The sequence below is a fragment of the Leopardus geoffroyi genome, chromosome D2 (genome assembly GCF_018350155.1).
Source record: "Leopardus geoffroyi isolate Oge1 chromosome D2, O.geoffroyi_Oge1_pat1.0, whole genome shotgun sequence".
Lineage (NCBI taxonomy): Eukaryota > Metazoa > Chordata > Mammalia > Carnivora > Felidae > Leopardus > Leopardus geoffroyi.
Genome location: NC_059334.1, coordinates 34,180,084 through 34,199,883, shown reverse-complemented (window position 1 = coordinate 34,199,883; position 19,800 = coordinate 34,180,084). Strand labels below are relative to the sequence as shown.

At 38.8% G+C, this 19,800-nt stretch overlaps 2 protein-coding genes across 10 annotated transcripts in view; one reads left to right on the top strand and one right to left on the bottom strand.

Moving 5' to 3' along the window:
* ECD (ecdysoneless cell cycle regulator) overlaps window positions 1-18,079 on the top strand; it is a 49,102-nt gene extending 31,023 nt beyond the window's left edge. For 4 of the 6 annotated variants that reach the window (XM_045439548.1, XM_045439549.1, XM_045439550.1 and 1 more), the window contains exon 15: window positions 16,226-18,079. In XM_045439548.1, coding sequence (XP_045295504.1) covers window positions 16,226-16,269 — 44 coding nt within the window. In that variant the 3' untranslated portion in view covers window positions 16,270-18,079. Of the gene's footprint in view, window positions 1-1,191; window positions 2,198-5,005; window positions 5,275-16,225 lie in introns of those variants that run through there. The other 2 variants (XR_006701823.1, XM_045439552.1) reach the window with 2 other exon arrangements.
* On the bottom strand, window positions 198-17,477 carry NUDT13 (nudix hydrolase 13). Of its 4 annotated transcripts, none has more exons than XM_045439565.1 (9): window positions 17,366-17,477; window positions 12,335-12,426; window positions 8,683-8,822; window positions 6,794-6,928; window positions 5,870-5,976; window positions 3,701-3,826; window positions 3,425-3,536; window positions 2,203-2,357; window positions 198-1,257 (listed from the first exon to the last, which is right to left on the bottom strand). In XM_045439565.1, exons 2-9 carry the CDS (start codon window positions 12,415-12,417, stop codon window positions 1,063-1,065), a joined length of 1,053 nt encoding a protein of 350 aa, XP_045295521.1. In that variant the 5' UTR covers window positions 12,418-12,426; window positions 17,366-17,477; the 3' UTR covers window positions 198-1,062. The 4 variants fall into 4 exon arrangements, with proteins under 4 accessions (XP_045295521.1, XP_045295519.1, XP_045295522.1 ...); XM_045439563.1 differs by lacking the exon at window positions 17,366-17,477 and adding an exon at window positions 14,522-14,637; XM_045439566.1 differs by lacking the exon at window positions 17,366-17,477 and adding an exon at window positions 14,517-14,623.
* Window positions 18,080-19,800: the final 1,721 nt, after the last annotated feature.

Genomic DNA, 19,800 nt, shown 5'->3' with positions numbered 1-19,800 from the left:
TTTCCCGGCCATTCCTCTTTTCAAACAGACCTCTAACTGTATTTCTTCTGTACATCACTTCATTTCTTCCACATTTGGAACCTGGACTTAAATGTTTATCACACTAACAGATTGCTTTTCTCCCTCCCTATTCCCTGTCCCAAATTCTCACTTTCTACAATTTCCTCACTTCGTAAGACAGAAAAATGCATCTGAACAAAGGTGTGGAAATTTACTTTATTTCCTCCAGATAAATTCTTCTCTTCTATGATGAGGTGTAGAATGACACATGAATGATGAGAAATCCTACATTAGTTTATCTGATAAAGTTCAAGAAATGGTTCATCCTCACTAATCCCTTAAGTGAAGTTACAACATTTAACTGGGTATGCAAATGACAGTGACTGTTGTGCACTTAGGAAGTCAGACATGGCAAAGTGATCATCTTTTCCTTGGGTCACAAGTTGAGCAAGTTAACTGCAAAAGACTTAACTATCATAAACCCCACTGGGGTGCAGTTACCTCAGCAAAACATCACTGCATCTGATTTATTACAGAGTACCCTGAGGAAGACCTTGGCTCCCACTTTCCTCATCCCTTCAGATGACTTAAATATGACTTTTATTTAAATACCAGGTTGTGCTATTTTTCTTAATTCTGTGAGGATGAAAAGTCAGGAGTGGGTTGAGGTTTGCTGTATACTTTCAATAGTAAGATAAAATTCTATCAGGCACATTTTGGCAGTTAGTATAAATCCAGCATTAACAAGATACCTGCTGAAGAGATGTTTGCTTCCAAGGCCTCAATGAAAATTGCTGAACAAAGGCCTATATCCAAACTAATGCTTCAACTTTCCCTCTGATTTTGACAATCGTCATCTTATCAGTTTGGCATTTTTGATTGCCTTTGAAGAAGAACTTCCTTAACACTGCTGTTAGAGGCAGCCCACTGTAGGATTACCTTCTACTCTGCCTTATTATGAAGTTGTCCTGGAGATGGTCTTTTATCACCTCCTCTTTATCAACTGATCTCTCTTATGCCCCTCCAAGATACTGAGAAAGGATCTAGATGTCTCAACCTGAGTTAAGCAAGCAGGGTAGAACAGTTTGGCTTTTCTACCCACTCCTTAATCAGTTGGTGGGCAATGGCTAACTTGGGGGGCAACCAGAATGTCCCATTCTGTTGCTGAGTGTATGGATTATTTCTCCTCAGGGCTGTGGCCACCTCATCATGACTGAACCAGCCAGCTGCCTCTAGTTCTCTCAAGTTCACCTGGATCTAAAAGACATAAAGAGAAACAGGATGTAAGGTTAGGAGCTATAAAATTTAGAATACTCTAGCCAAACGTGAGAAGATGTTTCCGGAACTGAGCAATACCTGGGATCTATAGGCTGGGAGTTTTAGATATTGCACAGAAGCAAGAGAGGCATAATTAAAAGGTGAGAGTTAAATATATTTTTGTAAATAGTGAAAAAGAAAAAAGTTCATCTTAAAAATCCTGGAAGCACAAATACTGAAATACTGAAGAGTGGTTAACAGTGAGGTGTAGTATATAAATAATGGTTTTTTTTTGTGCCCCTATTGATTATATAACTTTCTATTTAAAAACATAAAATTACTCTTCTTTAAAGGATAAGGGATAATTAGTGATAATCAAAAGCGTAGTATCTTCTTTGCAACGCAAATTCCCCCCACAGGAAGCTGAGACAGATGAGATATTACGAATTCTATGCAAACCGAAACACACAGGTAGGAACCTGTGCCCACAATGCCATCTGTCAAGGATGCTACCGAAAAGCAAGATGAGGCCAGGTAAGGCAACATCTAAATCCCTTTCTACCAGAAGTTCCTAGGATTTCATATAATTAGTCCCAACATCCTAACAGACTTGAACAGTAAGACCCATCCTGAAACCCATCATTCAATTTGATTGATATATTTATTGTGTGCCTTCTCTGTGCAAGATGCTCTGTTAAGTCCTGATGATGAAAAACAAACTGTCTCATGACTGAGATACAAATAAGGAAAAATGGTGATTATGTTGGTGCTCTGAATTTTCATGGAGATTGTTTCCTTTATAAGATTGCAAATTCTTCAAGGGACCAAATCATATGTTACACATCCTTTGTATAATGTAGACAATGCTGGATAACACACATGCCTACTAACCAACTTGAGTGAAGCAAAGGAAATAAACAGCAGAAGGGAAGCATCAGAACTTACCTCTGTCTGCCCTGATTTCACAGTTGCATGACAAGCAATCATAAGTGAGCTATTAGGAAAGGGCCAGTGCTGGGATGCAGAGTACTGTAGTCTTTCCACCTCCAATCCCACCTCTTCTGCAACTTCTCTCCGGACAGCCTCTTCCAGGCTTTCACCTATAAGCACTCAGATTAATTCAGGACAGCCCTGCAGCGGGAAGGGTGATACAGATGCCCCATTTGTGAAAGGAGTGGAAACTGGCTCCAAAGTTTCAATGAAGTATTCTTGGGAGAGCCCTAAATCCCGAGTCTCTGTAACATCGGGAATCAAGTCTGGGGCTGGAGGCTGAACTGCAATACTTACACTAGTCATTTGGTTAGTTGTAATGCAAAGTAAGAGTGGCAGTGGGAGAAGCTACTGCTGACCTCGGCCTTAATAAAATTTTAATGCCACCTTTCACCATTTGCAAATTTTACCCCAACAGACTGAGAAAAAACAACCTGTAAATGCTGAATTTTAGTTAATACAATGCATGCTGAAATATTTAGAGAGAAGTGTACTAATGTCTGCAAACTATGCATCAAAGAATAAAGCAGATTGATGGATGGATAGAATAGATAGATATGTGATAAAGTAAATGAAGAAAAAAATTATGGGATTTAGGTGGTAAGTGTATGGATAAGTGTTAACTGTAGAATTCTTTCAGCTATGCTGTATGCTTGAAAATTTGCCTAATATTGAAAAATTATAATGCCAGAAGGCAGTTTTTTTTTTTTAATATTTGTTTATTTTTGAGACAGAGGAAGAGAGAGAGCATGAGAAGGAGAGACACAGAGAGAGAGGGAGAGAAATAATCCCAAGCAGGCTCTGCACTGTCAATCCAGAGCCCGACATGGAGCTCAGTCTCACAAACGGTGAAATTGTGACCTGAGCCGAAATTGAGAGTTAGACACTGAACTGACTGAGCACCCAGGCACTCCAGAGAGAAAGAATCTTAAGCAGGCTCCATGCTCAGCACAGAGCGTGACATCTCATTGGCCTTAGGACCATGACCTGAGCTGAAATCAAGAGTCAGATGCTCAGCCAACTGAACCACAAAGGTGCCAAAGAAGGCAGTTTTCTTGACATCATAGGGAAGAGGGTGCTTAATACTCCAAGCACTGTGGCAACAAGGCAAAGAAATACCTACTATTATTAAGCTTTTGTGTCCTCCAGTCATCTGTGTATGCCCTAAACTCCTTACCTATATCACAAAAACCTGCCAAGGCAGAATACATTCCCTTGGGAAAGGAACTCTGGCGGGCAAGCAGGCATCGAGTCCCATCTGACACCAGAGTGATCACCACAGGAGCCATCTAGGAAAAGGGGATAGAAACTTCAACATTAGGGCTTTGGAGCCTATTAATGGGATGAAGGATTGGATAACTAAGGAGAGCCTTTGAATTGTACAGGCTTTTGTCCCCAGGACAGAGTAGTGCATAGCCTTCTTGGATTACTGTCCTTTTAAAGTAGTGCTTACCTGTGGATAATAGATAATCTTATTGGAAGGGCATACACGCTTGCTGCCAGCCATATTCTTCTTGGTGGGCTGCCCACTTCTGCTACAGAACTGATGACCGTCATGCCAACGGAGAAGAGCCTGAGCCTAGGAATACAAAGATGGGCTTGGTTTCATTTGGAGAGAATATGGAGCTCACCTATAATAGTCCTGGGCCTAGTATTTAGAGCAAGTCAAAGGGAAAAGCCAATCCCTTTCCAGCTCACCTACTTTATTATTTTTGTAATGTTTATTTATTTTGAGAGAGAGAGAGAGAGAGTGCGAGCAGGGGAAGGGCAGAGAGGAGAGAGAATCCCAAGCAGGCTCCACGCTGTCAGCACAGAGCCCCACTTGGGGCTCAGTCTTACGAATCGCAAATTGTGAGATCGTGACCTAAGCCAAAATCAGGAGTCAGACACTTAACTGACTGAGCCACCCAGGCACCTCCAGCTCACCTACTTTAAATGGTTATTAACTGTTTAAACTTACTTTTTTTGTTTAGTTTCTTTTTTTTCTTTCTTTTTTTTTTTTTTTTTTTTTGAGAGAGAGAGAGAAAGAGGATGTAAGCAAGCAAAGAACAAGAGAAAGAGAGGGAGAAAGAGAATCCCACGAGGGGCAGAGAGAGAGAGAGGGAGAGAGAAGCGGAGCTCACCCAATATGGGGCTTGAGCTCGCTGGAAGTGGGGCTCATGCTCACCTAAAGGCAGGACTCGAACTCACAAACCATGAGATCATGAACTGAGCTGAAGTCAGATGCTTAACTGTGCCACCCAGGCACCCGACCATTTAAACTTTAAAAACAAGGAAAACTGTCTGAACATATTCCTCTAGCATCTAATATGAATAAAAGAAAGTATATTTTAAATGTATTATGAATTAAAGTACATATAATATATAAAGTATTGTAATGAATGCCCCATGCACTTATGACCCAACTTAAAATAAGACATTACCTCAACATGTACTCCTCCCAATAAAAGTGGAATTTGTTTGCAAATAAAAACGTTTAGAGGTGTCTTTTTAAATTAAATGAACAATTTCTTGCCCTTCTCTTCCTGTTCCAAAGGCAAGGCTTTAGGGAAGGGACTAGGAAGCCTTGGGGAAGAGTCTAAAGGGCTTGAGTATTTTTAAAAGTAAACACAAGAGCCTTGGGACTGAGTTTTGAGATGGAGTTGAGAGTACAGAAAAAACCTGAAGGTTGGTACTCTATGGAGCAGACCAGTAGAGAACTCTCTTGACCGTATTTTTTTTTTTTTTAATCCAGTTGTCTTTTCTCTCTGGCTTCTAGGTTCTCCATGCCAGGTGAGGTACCTGGGTTCCTGTTACAAGCCCTGTAGAGAGAGCCCTCCCTTTGTACAAGTACCTGAATGCTGCAATGAGCAGACTTCCATAAAATTTTATATTAATTTCTAATGTCAATAGTGACTCGGTTCCTGGGGGCTGCAGCCAGCCCGGGACATCTGTAAGAATTTTTGGGCGACTCACCTAGATGTTGTTTCTTTCTTGCTCCTCTTCCTCTGTGTAATCTCAGTGCATTAAACATATTTGCAGGGGTGTCTGGGTGGCTCAGTTGGTTGAAAGTTGGACTTTGGCTCAGGTCATGATCTCACAGTTCATGAGTTTAAGCCCCGCAACAGGCTTGCTGCTGTCAATGCAGGGCCCACTTTGGATCCTCTGTCCCCTTCTCTCTCTGTCCCTCCCCCTGCTCTCTCTCTCTCTCTCTCTCTCTCTCTCTCAAAAAACAAACATTAAAAAATACATATTTGCAGAAAAAAAAATTAAATGAAAAACCAAAAGTACTTCAGCAAGTGAAATCCAAAGCTGTGAGGATGTCATTAAAGCAATACAAAGTAATTTCTCATAGGAGTAACATGATGATGTATATCTTATGCTGTGGGTCATTAAAAATATCATGAGGCTGATAATCGGACTGCTATAGGAGAAAATGGTCCTGCCAAAAGTAAGAACAAAAGGAAGACGAATAAGCAATCTTCCTACAGCACATTGTCCAGCCAAGGTTTGTAGGAAGGACTATGATCTCTCTGTACAGGAGGAAATCAAATGTCATTCTAGCCTTGCATATGCATGCATGTATTCACCCATCAACACTGCTTTACTGAATTTCCTACAGAACTGAGAAGTCAGAATCTACCGTGGACAGCAAGGAGGCATCCTTTGTATTCAGCTGAAAGAGAGCCTTCCTCAGCTCCATGAAAGACCCCTTGAGCTCTGTCTCCATTTCTGGTTTCTGTAAGGAAGCTAGAAAAGGAGAAATGAGAATGAAATGAAACAAATGCCAAACTTTGCCTTGGGGCCCCTCTCAAGGATACCTGTTAGAACAGTGTTTCCGAAACTCACCTAATAAGACTTAACTAGGGAAAATAAAAAATGTATAGGTTCTCAAGCCTCTACCTGGAGATTCTGAACAGCAAGGGAGTGAGGGCCAGAAATCTGTATTTTTTAATAAGCATTAGGTGATTCTTATGTTCATGCAAATTTGAGAAAAATTAGAGCATAATATTTCTCAAGATCCTCTTCAGAGTAAAATACTTGCACTAGCCACATGCTATCCCTGAAAAAGAGGTAAAATGAAATGTCTAGGCTTCTATCTGCACCTCATTCCAGCATCATTACATTTACACCTAGACCCTGAAAGAGAGAAGGAAAGCCTAATAGGAGCCATGAACCTATACCAACCTGGTTCCCAAATGTAGGTCTGAAGACCCTGAGCTACTGCGTGGTAACATATTTCTTCCCACTTGAGATAAGAACAATGTCATTAATTTTAAAACATTGCTTATGAAATAGTTAAGAAATATAAAATGTATCAAGGTACTGAGAATAATACAATAAACATCAGTGTACCTACCACCTGAGAAGGTATTAAAATGTTCTTTACTTTCTTTAAATGATAATGATAGTAGATGGTAGGATTTTTTATATCCTAACTTAAAAAAAATAAAAAGTTAATAACCTTTTGGTGTTCTCAAAATTTTCTTTGAAATTTTGCTATTATGTTGAAACCCCAAAGTCTGAGCACCACTGGGAAGTGCCCATTAGGAAGAATGTTCTATACCATTTATGGAAGAGGAGCTATTTAGACCTAGATCCAGAGCAAACCATGCTTCATGCTGTTCAGAGCATCCAATCAGCACAGAATCTTCTATTCTTTGTGTGTCCTGTCCAAACTTAGCTAGGAGCCTTTCCAACTCTAAAAAACAGAAAGAGAGAAGGGAGAAAAACAAAGGTTTTAATTAAATCACCACAGCCATATTAGACTCATAGGAAATCCTCTACTTCAGTTTGAAGTAGATATACCTGCTTCTAGTCACTGCCCTGCAGCTACTTAGCAATGTCGTCTTGGTCTAATCACTTAACCTCTCTAGGCCTCCACCTTCTCATCAGCCACCTAAAGTGTTTAGACTAAAGAAGGAATTCTTACTGTGTAACACTGGACTCTCATGAATGTATCATGAAAGGAGCATATCCCCTAGTTAAAAAAATACACAATAGTTGATGTAGTATGACACTGGGAAAAAAAATGTGTCATGCTTAAAATGGAAGAGAACAAATCAGTTAAATATGATTTAGTCTCCAGATTATGCTGCTTATATGGACTAGGGTAGACGATTCATCTGAGATCCCAGTCTGTATAAGACAAATGATGCCTAGAGAGAAAACCTGTCCTCCTCTGCATGAAGGACTTATATTTATTTGTTCATAATACAACATAACATTGCCTTCTGATGGCATCCTTATACTCTTCCGCACTGCTAGAAACTATCCAAATACTCCAATATCTGACCCATGGAGGAAATTCACTGGCTTTGTTTGTATTTAGAAGTCAGTATATAGTGATATCATGTAAAACTGAGAGTACCTTGAATGCAAAATCCCAATGGCTTAGGTATGCCTAGTTACATACCCTAAAAGAGTTCTCAAAACAAATTAATTTTAAATCGCTTTTAATTTTGACCCTTCTAAAATTTTTTAGGCAAGATCGGGCACGTTCAGGGTGGTATGGCCGTAGACCCTTCTAAAATTTTTTAAAATTTATTTATTTTGTGGGGTGCCTGGGTGGCTCAGTCGGTTAAGCGTCCGACTTCAGCTCAGGTCACAATCTTGCAGTCCGTGAGTTCGAGCGCCGCGTCAGGCTCTGGGCTGATGGCTCAGAGCCTGGAGCCTGCTTCCAATTCTGTGTCTTCCTCTCTCTCTGCCCCTCCCCCATTCATGCTCTGTCTCTCTCTGTCCCAAAAAATAAATAAACGTTAAAAGAAAAAAAATTTTTTTTAAATAAAATTTATTTATTTTGAGAGAGAAGAGTCGAGGAGGGGCAGAAACAGAGAGAAACAGACAATCCTAAGCAGGTTCTGCACTGTCAACACAGAGCCCAATGTGGGGCTTGAACTCACGAACTGTGAGATCATGACCTGAGCCAAAAGCAAGAGTTGAACAGTTAACTGACTGAGCCACTGAGGCACCCCTTATTTTGACCCTTCTAGAAGAAATGAAGTCCTGACGCAGATCTTAAACAGTAGAACAGTGTGCAACTCCATGGAGGCTGGAAATCACTGGCCTAAGGCAGGGTTTGGCAAAATATTTTAGGCTTTGCGAACCATGTGGTCCCTGTCACAACTGCTCTGCCATTGTAGTGCCAAAACAGCCACAGACAACATGTAAATGAATGAGCGTGACTGTGTTCCAATAAATATTTACATTACAAAACAAGCGGTGGGTTCCAATTTGGACAGCAGTCTCGCTAACCCCTCGTTTAAGGCAGTACTGGTTCACACCATCACCATATAATATCTGGACAACTCAGGTTTGTACACTACTAACTGGCAGAAACAGTTTGAAAAATCTGGACTCTCAGGTCAAAAGATCCTTTCTCAGGGATTTGATGTGGATGGAATTCTGCTTAACGGCCACAAGCTGGTCTATTCCACAGGTCCTCTTTGGGCTTACCTAGTAGGTTATGCTGGGGGGCCTGGTATTGATGTTCTGATTTCTGAAGCAAAGGAGCCAGACTATGAAAGAGGTAAAATGCTCCTGTCTGCTGGGCTTTTTTACATGCATCATCATCTTCCTTCAGTTCAAATAAATACCTGTATTTTGGAAATAAAGCATTACAAAACCATACCTACTTATACAACATTCACCTTTTAGAACTCTGTCCCTGCATCCCTCTCCTACCATAGTTATTTCCTTTTATTTATATTATATCCCAAATTGCTCTGAAAAGGGTTTCAGTTGGCTGCAGGCAATCATTTCATTCCTTCCTTTGTGCTACTATACACATTTGCCCATACTTCTGTGGTTGCACTCCTATTATACCATTTGTTAATTTGTCTGTCTCCCCTGAAAAACTATGATCTCCTTCAGGACAGGGTCAGCCTTAGTTCTGTATCTCTAGTAATTAGCATATTGAATGGCTCAATTCAATAAATATTTATTGAATTGAACTTCAAGGGTAATAAATATTTACTGAATTGAACCTCAAGGTACTTTGCCAATATTACGCTGTGAGGCAAGAATTTACATGCAGTGGAGTGAAAGAAAAACAAGTACAGTGATAAAACATCAACCACAGAATACCTAGAGATGGGAGCAGACTTTATTATTGCAGACAAAGAGCAAACAGTATAACTTAAGTAACTCTCATTCAGTCTAGGGATGATAAAGACCAGATTTTATCTTCAATCCACTGTAGCTTCAAACATCTAGTCCCCGCCCACCCCACCACCCCCATGGACACCATTAGCTCCTTATTTCTATGGAAGAGACCACTAATGGGAAAGTGATGCCCATGCTTGACCTACACTTAACTTAATAAGTGTAATATTTTCAATAGCCAAAATACAAATACAGAAAAGACAACATCCTATCATTAGTTTCTCTAAAAGAAATAGTATTTGATCCAGTTCTAGGCTTTCCAAGCACCTTCATTAAAGATGACCTAAGTCGGGGCGCCTGGGTGGCTCAGTTGGTTAAGCATCCGACTTCAGTTCACGATCTCGCGGTCCGTGGGTTCGAGCCCCACGTCGGGCTTTGGGCTGATGGCTCAGAGCCTGGAGCTTGCTTCCGATTCTGTGTCTCCCTCTCTCTCTGCCCCTCCCCCGTTCATGCTCTGTCTCTCTCTGTCCCAAAAATAAAATAAATGTTAAAAAAAAATTTTTTTTTTTTTTAAATAAATAAATAAATAAATAAAGATGACCTAAGTCAAGAGGCTTGGAAATCAGGTCAGGGTCCACATGACTCAAGGGGTACTGAATGTGGGATTCTCCTTCTAGAGCCTTAGGGATAACCATTCTTGCCTGTTAAAAGCCCCCAAAGAGACTCAGACTTATGGCAGATTTTGTCACTTAAGTGGGCAACACAGTTTATGGTTATTTTCTGTAGGATCTGGGAGCTTTTGTAACATCAATAGTGTTAGCTCAACATGGAACTGCAAAGCAAAATGATAAATGTGCCCCAGTGGTCTCTTTAGGAAACTTTTTTTTTTAATTTTTAAAAAATGTTTATTTATTTTTGAGAGAGAGAGGGAGTGTGAGCAGAGGAGGGGCAGAGAGAGTACACACAGAATCCAATGCAGGCTCCAGGCTCTGAGCTGTCAGCACAGAGCCCAACGTGGGGCTCGAACTCAGAAACCAAGGGATCATGACCTGGGTGGAAGTCTGATGCTCAACCCACTGAGCCACCCAGGCGCCCCAGAACCTATTTTTGACTGTATGATAAAGGGAGTTACAATGAGCTCTTTATAAACACAAGACCAAAGAAACCTGAGATCTTAATCCTCATGGTATTTTTAAACCTTTTAAAAGTGACTGCGGCTTCCTGGGGCAAAGACTTAATGCATGTCAAAGGAGAGACATGTGCCACTCAGAAGTTACCAAATATAAACAATAGAACAAACACTGCTGCCTTCCTAAGAGAACAGTAAGAGTGGTACAACCTGTGCTTTGCCCTAATGACCCTATAAAACAAAACACCTACAAAAACACCCAGGTTAAGTTCTTAAACTCGAGGCTTCACTGGAACTGGAACTGAGATCCAAAAAGATCCTTACATTTTTCTTCTTGATCAGGAACACTAATTTTAAAAATTCATTTTCCTCCTTTAGTTATAATAGCATGGAAACAACACTAAGATTATCAGACTTAAACTGTTTTTTTTTTCCTATTTATAAAAATAAAAAGTCATCAGTAAAAATCAGTAAATATAGTTAACAATTTGTTCAAAAAAGGGAAATCATCAAGAATCTCACCATTCAGAGATGATCGCTCTTTACACCTGGGAATTCTTCGAACTATTTATTGTGTATCTATATGAATGTAGGTGTATTCAGAACCATACCTACTAATTTGTAGCCTTTTTTTCTTTAACATTTTTTCACGCCATGTTCCTTATTGAAAGAATTTCATTCAGGATTTTTTACTCATTTTTAGGTCACTTTAACACAGTCATTTTTTAGACTATTCAATAATTGTTCAGTAATTCAATTATTGCTCTCAAAGTCTCAGCCTGAGAACTGCAAATAACCTAAATGCCCAACAGTATCTAAAATAAGGGCTGCAATTTTGTTTTCTCCTGCTTATGTCAGACTGTATGTTTAGGGGTCTTTAAATTTTGGACTGGGCATTCCTGTCTGACAGAGCTTTTTATGTAGGAAGCCTTGGTTAGGACTGTATCTCTTCAGAGGAATTTTATATTTGCTTCTGCAAGGTGCCCAGGGGTATTATAAGTCTAGGACTACTACTTACATTCTTTTTTTAGGTTGGGTTTGGGATCCATACCACACAGATGGTGCAAACTTAAACCCCAAAACTATGAGAGCAGGATAGTGATTTCAGGTTCATGAATTTCAAATTTGCCCAAGCCGTGACAAAAAAAGTCCTTTACCATCTACCTATACTGGTATAGGTTTTTTTGTTTTTTTTTTTGCTGGTCTATCTTTCACTGGTAGTTTAGTTCTTTCTTAGGGGGTGAGGGGATTAGAGTTATCACCTTATTTTCAGGAAACTTCATGAACTATCACTCAGTATAGTTTTTCATTCTATCATATGGGCATACCATAATTCAATTAATTTGTCCCTTACTGTTCATTCATCCATTCAACAATCCTTTGGTGCCTACTCTGTACCAGGTATTGTTTTTGCACTAGGGGTACCATAGCAGGAAAGACAAAGTTCTTATCTTAATAGAACTAAATATTTAAGTATGTCAGATATTTTAGATATTATTGGAAATTTATTTATTTAGAATGTTTCCAATTATAAATAATTTGCAGTGAACATCCTTATATGTAAATCTTTTTATTCGTTTATTTATTTTGAGAGAGAGAGAGAGAACACGTGTGCACGAGAGGGACAGAGAGAATCCCAAGCAGGCTCTGTGCTGTCAATACAGAGCCCAAAGCCTCTCAATCTTACCAACTGTGAGATCATGACCTGAGCCAAAATCAAGACTGGGACGCTTAGCCAACTGAGCCACCCAGGAACCCCATATGTAAATCTTAATCATGCATCCTTAATTCTCAATATAGGATTTTGAGATATTTATATTTTATAATGTAATGGGCCAAAGAGAATAATCAGAGCTCAGGTTGGTCACAACTCACCGGCTCTTAGTGACATAAGTTGACAGCAGCCTATAGGACCAAAAAGATTTTCTCCTGCAAGCAATTCCACAATACAGGGACATTGTCAGGTCCTTAGAGAAAAGAGGAGTTAAAAAAAAAAAAAAAGTCATAGTATGCAATTTAAAGTAATGAATCACCAAGAGGGTTACACTTTAAGCCAGGATAGGATTACTTTTTAATATTAAGGAAAGAGAAACTGAATAGGAGTCAGATGATCTGGCTTTTCTAAATTGCATTTCTACCACTAACTAGCTGTGGGATTTCAACTTTTCAGTACCTCTTCTAATCCAAAATTGAAACCTGTTCTGCCTACCTAATAGGTTATTGTGAGAATCCACTAACTACCCATAAAAAAATATATGCTCCTCCTTCCATATTGCGGATTTGTTGTTAGAACATAGTTGCTAAGCCAAGATCTACGTTTCTCTCCTCTCCTGTATCTAAGCAGGGCCAAAAGTAGGTCTTAACATGGAATGTGAGTGGAAGTGATGTATATCTTTTCTAGGCTGAAGCAGTTAAGACGTGGGTATGCCTTCTCCATCCTCTTTCTTCCTACTTAGAAGACTCCAGAATGGCAGTCATTAGACGGAGAAGCTGTATCCTTGAATCACAACACAGAGAAAAGCCACCTGCCAACCACAAACCCCCCTCCACCACACCACTCTGGACTATTTGTGAGGGAGAAATAAACTTCTACCATATTAAGCTACTGAATTTTTGAAGTTTGTTACAGCAGCTAGCATTCCTCTAATACACAGGTAAGCCTGGGAGTGTCTCCAGAGTAATGGAGCTAAAGTTTCTCAGGATATATGAAAACCAGTCCCTCCAAGAATGAAGAGGAATCCTATAGACAAGAAAAATATAAAATCATGGCCATTAGGAAATATTTCAAAAGGCAGCTATGCAAATCTACATGAATTCAAGACATTTTCTATTTTTTGAATCTCACTGTGAGAGAAAAAAAAATTCTGTATCTTATGAATCCATTCTGCAGAAGGTGATTCCTTTTAAATTGTTTATCAATAACTATTTTATTCCCCATGAAAAGTACATTTCACATTGGCAATAAAAGTCAAGGAGTTCCACTGAAACGAGAAAATCAGTACAGTTAAATAACCAACCACCCTTTTAACTGTGCCCAAGGGAAGCAAGCTTTAACACTAAACAAATCGCTGAGTTTAGGCTTACTTCTTGGTTGCATAATTGTGAATCACTGATGACTAATCCTTGGACAGTTTTGGCTAAATCTATGTCCTAGCCAAGGGTAAAATATATTTAGCAAACGACATTCAACAAAGAGTGTTTATTGAAAGCTGACTTTAGGCAAGGTCCTTTAAGGAACGCAGAAATGTACCAGATGAAAAACCTGCTGTCAAGGGACTCTAGCAGGAGAGAGAAAACAAACACAGCTTTCCCAGAAAACAACATGTGATATATGGGTTACAAAGCATTCTGGGAGAGTATTAAAAGCATAATCCCTATTTTAATAATCCAAAGACTTGTGTGATATGCTAGAAGAAATGTATTTACATTTCTCATATATGTACATGTCATATATGTATGTATGTCTCATGTACAAACTCTGAGAATGTAAATATTTTGGGGGGGGGGGCAATTTGGGAATATCTATCAAAATGCTAAATAAACATCCCTTTTACCTAGCAATTTTTACTTCTAGAAATTTATCCTAAGAAGGAAAGGATATGTACTGGAATGTTAACTGAAAAGTGTACTAAAAGGGAATAATATACAGCTCTTAAAAATAAATAGAAAATAACAGTGGAAATGTACATATATAGTAACAGGGAAAGATATTCAGAACATATGATTAAGTAAAAAAAGCAGATAATATTTGGTTGGTTTACCATGATCTAATTTATAAAGAAAAGGACATATACATACCAGTAAACATATCTTAAGGTGACTAGAAGTGAACATACCAAATCGCTATTGCTAACAGGTGACTAATTTGGAAGAATGGGATGGAGAGAAGGACTGGAAAGGGTACTTATAATTTTGACATTTACTTATACACTGCTGTACTTAAAAAAAAAATTCTAACCATTTGTACATACTCCTTTACAATAAAATAAAGGTAATAAGTAGTCGTTCCTGAGACTGCATACTGAGGCTATTTCCAAGCCAGTGTTCTTAGGAGTACCTCACCACATTCCCTGGGAACCAAAAGGATTTCCTCTCGTGAATTCCTTGAATCCTGAGAGCCAAGAGCTGTTTGGTTGTAGCTATACCAACTAATCTGTGTGGCCCACTGGCTTCCTGATGTTTTGCCTAGTTTTTGTTACTAAATTAACTTTAGCTAGTTGTAGATTATCCTGGTCAGCTGACTCACGGGATGATGGTCACAGAGCTTGTAAAAAACATAGTCAATTTCTTAATGTAGGTTTGAAAACATACTAACAATCAAGAGGAAAACCAGACTTATTTTAACTGAGAATTGTACCTTCATTGGTGAAGCCATAAATCTAATAGATAAAGATTAAGTTTAATTCCTTTTCTAAATGGTCCCTTGTATATTTTTTATACATGTCTTATATAAAAGCAGTATAGAGAGCAGTAAGAGATTATTTAAAAGTCAAAGAAGAAAAAATGATTTCCTTAAAAATCAGCTCTATTTCTCTTTTAAATAGCTCATTTAAATTATAAAGTTAACATAACTACATTATAGGACATCTAGAAAACAGAATTGTGAGAGCATCCATAGTATCACCACATAAATATAACTTATAATTTAATATGCATTTTCTAATCTTTTTACACATATAATGTCTACATATTTGTAATCTGAGGACATGCTGTTTTCAACTTGCCTTCATAAAACATGTCATAAGGAATTTTCTATGTTTTCGTGTAAGCTATATAATTTTTCAACTACATAATACTACATTCAGGTAGACTCATCCTTATTTTGCTAAACATTCCTCTGATTTTTTATTTTAAATTACCAGAAATAAGATACCACTAAATATTTGTGTGCATATTTTCAGGTTACTTCTTTTAAGTTTCCCAAAGTAGAATTACTGGGACAAAATTTAGTTTAAAATCCTATGGCTCTTTCTACACATTGCCACACTTACAAGATTCAGTAGTATTTACTTAAAAAAAAAAAAAAGCGAGGGTGGGGGGACTTTCATGTTATATCTCTTTGATTAACTATAGAGTTTGGGAGTGTTTTGAGATTTAATAGTTCCGGTTTCCCTTTTCAAATTGTTTGATGTCCCATGCTCATTTATTTACTGTGGTTTTACACTAGCATTTCAACCATTCTAGTTTTTAGAATATTTATAGTACATTGATAGCATTTTCCATAATGTGATCACAGGAACACACTATAGGAACCAACTGCTATATGTACTGCTCTTCTCTGTGGGCTCAGTCATTAAGACTGAACCTCTGTAGAAAAAAAAGAGGTTCTTTTAACCATAAGGAGGATATATGAATTACTTTTAGGATGAAAATGTAATTTCTCATAGCTCCATACTATTTAGAAATCTAATGCAGGGAAACTTTGTTGCTTTTTTTCTAAATGGTTTGTGATTTGTTTACTCTTTTAGGGATCTTAAGGTATGATGTTTTATTCAATGTGTGTTGGCTCAAGGGCTCACCTTTAGTAAACACGGTGGAAAACAACTGGTAAACCTGCTATGATCCTCACATCCAGCCACTCAAATGCCACATTACAAAGAGAATAGCTGTTTTTCTTTGAATTGGCAATTACAATCATATTTTATTCCTGATCGCAAGCTAGGGATAAAAGCTCACTATTCACTAAATGAGTTTTGGAAGAAAATACTAGCACTGTTATTTTGCCTTAGATGATAAACTGAGGCCTGCCTTTCATTTTGTTTACAGTGCCTGTGCGTATCTCCAGACTGAGGAAGGAACAGGGAAGTTAGCATTGAAGAGACTCTGGACTTTTATTCCAGGCACCCAACTAACTGAATTTGTGACCTGGGGCTGTTACCTAGCTTGTCCAAGCTTGGTGTCTGTCTCACTTCTCACAAGGGAAGGAAGGAGAGAAAATGGATCTAAAGTGTATTACAACCATCAAGTTTTCACATACTAATTCTCAGGTCCGTTAGACTGCAAAATCCTTAAGGGTTGGGATTGTATCTTTCCCTATGTATAGCATCTAGCACTGTCCTACCACAGTGTAAAACACAATACATGTGAATGAATGAATGAATGAATTTATCCTATTTTACAAGTGAGGAAGATAAAGGTTTAACCAATCTGAAATCACAGTTTAGAAAGCAGTAATTTCAAACCCAGGGCTACATGGCTCCAAAACCCATGTTTTGATGCAAAATACATGGGAAAGCACTTTTTAACATTCATTTTTAACATTCATGTTTTTAAAAAGTACAAAGACTAATACAGATGAAAGAATATTATTTTTTACCAAAAACTATTCAATGAGGAGGTAAGACGGTTAAGATTAACAATTTCTCTCAACCTCCTGTAATAAATAATTCCCACATTTCTCATCCTGTTCATCTTAACTGAAGAAAGATTACTTTATAAAGCACTACAACATGAAGAAAAAGCCCATCTCGAATCTCTGTGGTACATCTACAAGGAAGTTTGGTAGTGTTTGAGAGAGCCCTTTTCAGACAGTCTATTCATTACTGTGGACCTCAATGGAATGAGGAAATATGCAAAACTGAGGATACAGATTTCAAGGTCTCACTAAGTATGGTTTGCTTTTTAAACATTGTTTCCTCCCTTAATTCAAATATAATCCAGGCACGATGCAAAGAAGTTAGCAAATTCCATTTTTAAATGACTCTCCAAGAAAGTATCAGAAAAATATTAGCTTCAGTTACCAGGTAAAACTGTGGTCATTCCCTGGTTTCTTCAAGAAGTAAGGAAGACTAAGGTAAAATTACAAAATGCTGTGACCGAGAGCTTTTCTCAAGTTTTGATTATGTCTCCCCATAAAATCCCTCCTGCACTTGGAATCTCAACAGTTTTCTGTTCTACTGTACTCACTCTGAATTCTGTTGGGGGAGGGCACCTTCCTAGGCCTCAAGAATCAGCAGGAACCAGGAAACTTCTAATGTTCCTGGGAAGTAGGGCTTCCCTTCCCCACAGGGACCATGGCTGCCTCTGCCACACTTCCCAGAATCCCCTAGAGATGCACTCTGGGAAATGTAGTTCTGTTTTCATGCTAGCTGTAATTGTAAACATGATTTTGCCTCACTCCCCAGAATCCACCTAGAGATGCACTCTGGGAAACGTAGTTCTATTTTCATGCTAACTAGTTGTAAGCATGCTTTTGCCTCACTCCTCAGAATCCACCTAGAGATGTACTCTGGGAATTGCTTAATCCACAATTGTGCTGCTACCCACTCCAACTGCAAAGTTAACCATGATTGTCAAAAGCATGATCTAAGATCTTCAAAATTCATTATCTGGAAAACTGTGTCTTTGGAGACTATAAACTAGCATTAGATTCAATTTTGAATAACAAAAAGATAGTCAAACCCATCCTAATACACAGAAAGCATATTTGTTGTGGGGGAGGGAAGGAGTGTTGAGGCAGGAAATCAGATAACTTTCAACCTTTCTGTATCTTTATTTCTGTCTCTGTCTACCCACTTTAGAACTAGCTGTAACATTTCATGAAATTTTGCAATTTAAAAGGACCTGACTGTGTCTAGATGTGTGGCAGCTTATGTTAAAATGTATCCCTTGATCAACCAAGGTAGGATTCCATCTGTCTGAAAGCAGTCTTCCAGCAGAACTACTTTGGTTCTGCTCTTTTCTCTACTTACTCCTAAAGTTCCTTGCTTATAGATGACAGTTTTGAAGTCCCTTCATTTACCATGTATTTAATGAATACCAAATGTACCTAGGACTATTATTAGGATCAGATATAGCAGGGGAAAAAGACATGAAAATTTCTGTCCTCCTGGAACTTACATTCTAAAGGAAGAAACAAACAAGTATATATACAATGTGTCAGGTGGTTATAAGTGCTAAGGAGAAAAATAAAGCACGATAAGAGGAGGGAGGATTTTGCTATTTTTTATAGGATGGCAATGGTGAGCCTCATTTGAGCAAAGATAGTGAAGGAGTTGAGGAAGGAAGCCAGGTGGAAATATGTGAGAAGAGATCTGTGGATAGAAAAAAATAAGCAGATGCAAAGATCCTGCGGAGGAAGTGTAACTGGCAGATCCAAGGAAAGCCCAAGACAAAGCATGATGGTCAGAGATGAGGTCAAAGAGTAGCCAAGTACCAAATCACGTAGGGCTTCACAAGTCTTAACAATTTTTGTAGAGCCATTGTAATGCTTTCAGTTTTTACTCTGGGTTGGATGGGATGTTACAGAAAAATTTGAGCAAGATCTCAATTGAGTGAGATGATCTGACTTACATTTCAAAGGAATTACTCTGTGTGTGGAGATTAGACTGTAGGGGATAAGAGTTATTAAATCCTGAATGTCATTGTTAATGTGTAACTCAGTTACATGGGAAGCAAGAATGGTAACTGGTTGACCAGCCGTTTCTTTTGGACCTTTTCATTAATACATGAATGCAAGCTTTTTATCAGGCTGATTCATTGTCCTTAAGGAAGGCACAGAAAATTTGAAGGATATAAGATTATAAAGTCAATAAGTTCCAAAGAGATGGGGAAGCACGCTTAGGGAAACTTAGGGATCTAATAATTTTTTATTTTTTATTTTGTAAAGTTTATTTATTTTGAGAGTGTGAGTGCACGTGTGTGAGCATGTGAGCATGCGAGATGGGAAGGGGCAGAGAGAGGTGGGGGCAGAGAGAGAATCCCAAGCCGGCTCCATGCTGTCAGCAAGGAGCCCAACAGGGGGCTTGATCTAACAAGTGAGATCATGACCTGAGCTGAAATCAAGAGTCCATTGCTTAACTGAGTGAGCCCCTCTAATAATTTTTTAAAAATCAAAATAACTATTTTTTTTTCAACATTTATTTATTTTTGGGACAGAGAGAGACAGAGCATGAACGGGGGAGGGGCAGAGAGAGGGAGACACAGAATCGGAAACAGGCTCCAGGCTCTGAGCCATCAGCCCAGAGCCTGACGCGGGGCTCGAACTCCCGGACCACGAGATCATGACCTGGCTGAAGTCGGACGCTTAACCGACTGCGCCACCCAGGCGCCCCCAAAATAACTATATTTTTGAGCAATTAAGTGTTAAGTGCTACATAAGAAAAATAGTGCTATGGTCTGAATGTGTTCCCTCAAAATTCATATGTTGAAATAATAATAACCCAATGTAATACTATTACAAGGTGAGATCTTTGGGAGATGATTGGGTCATGAGAGTGGAGCTTTCATGAATGGGATTAATGCCCTTATAAAAGAGGCCCAAGAGCACTCCCTTGCTCCTTTCACCATGTGAGAAGTCGGCAGTCTGCAACTTAGAGGAGGGCCTTCACCAGAGCCCAACC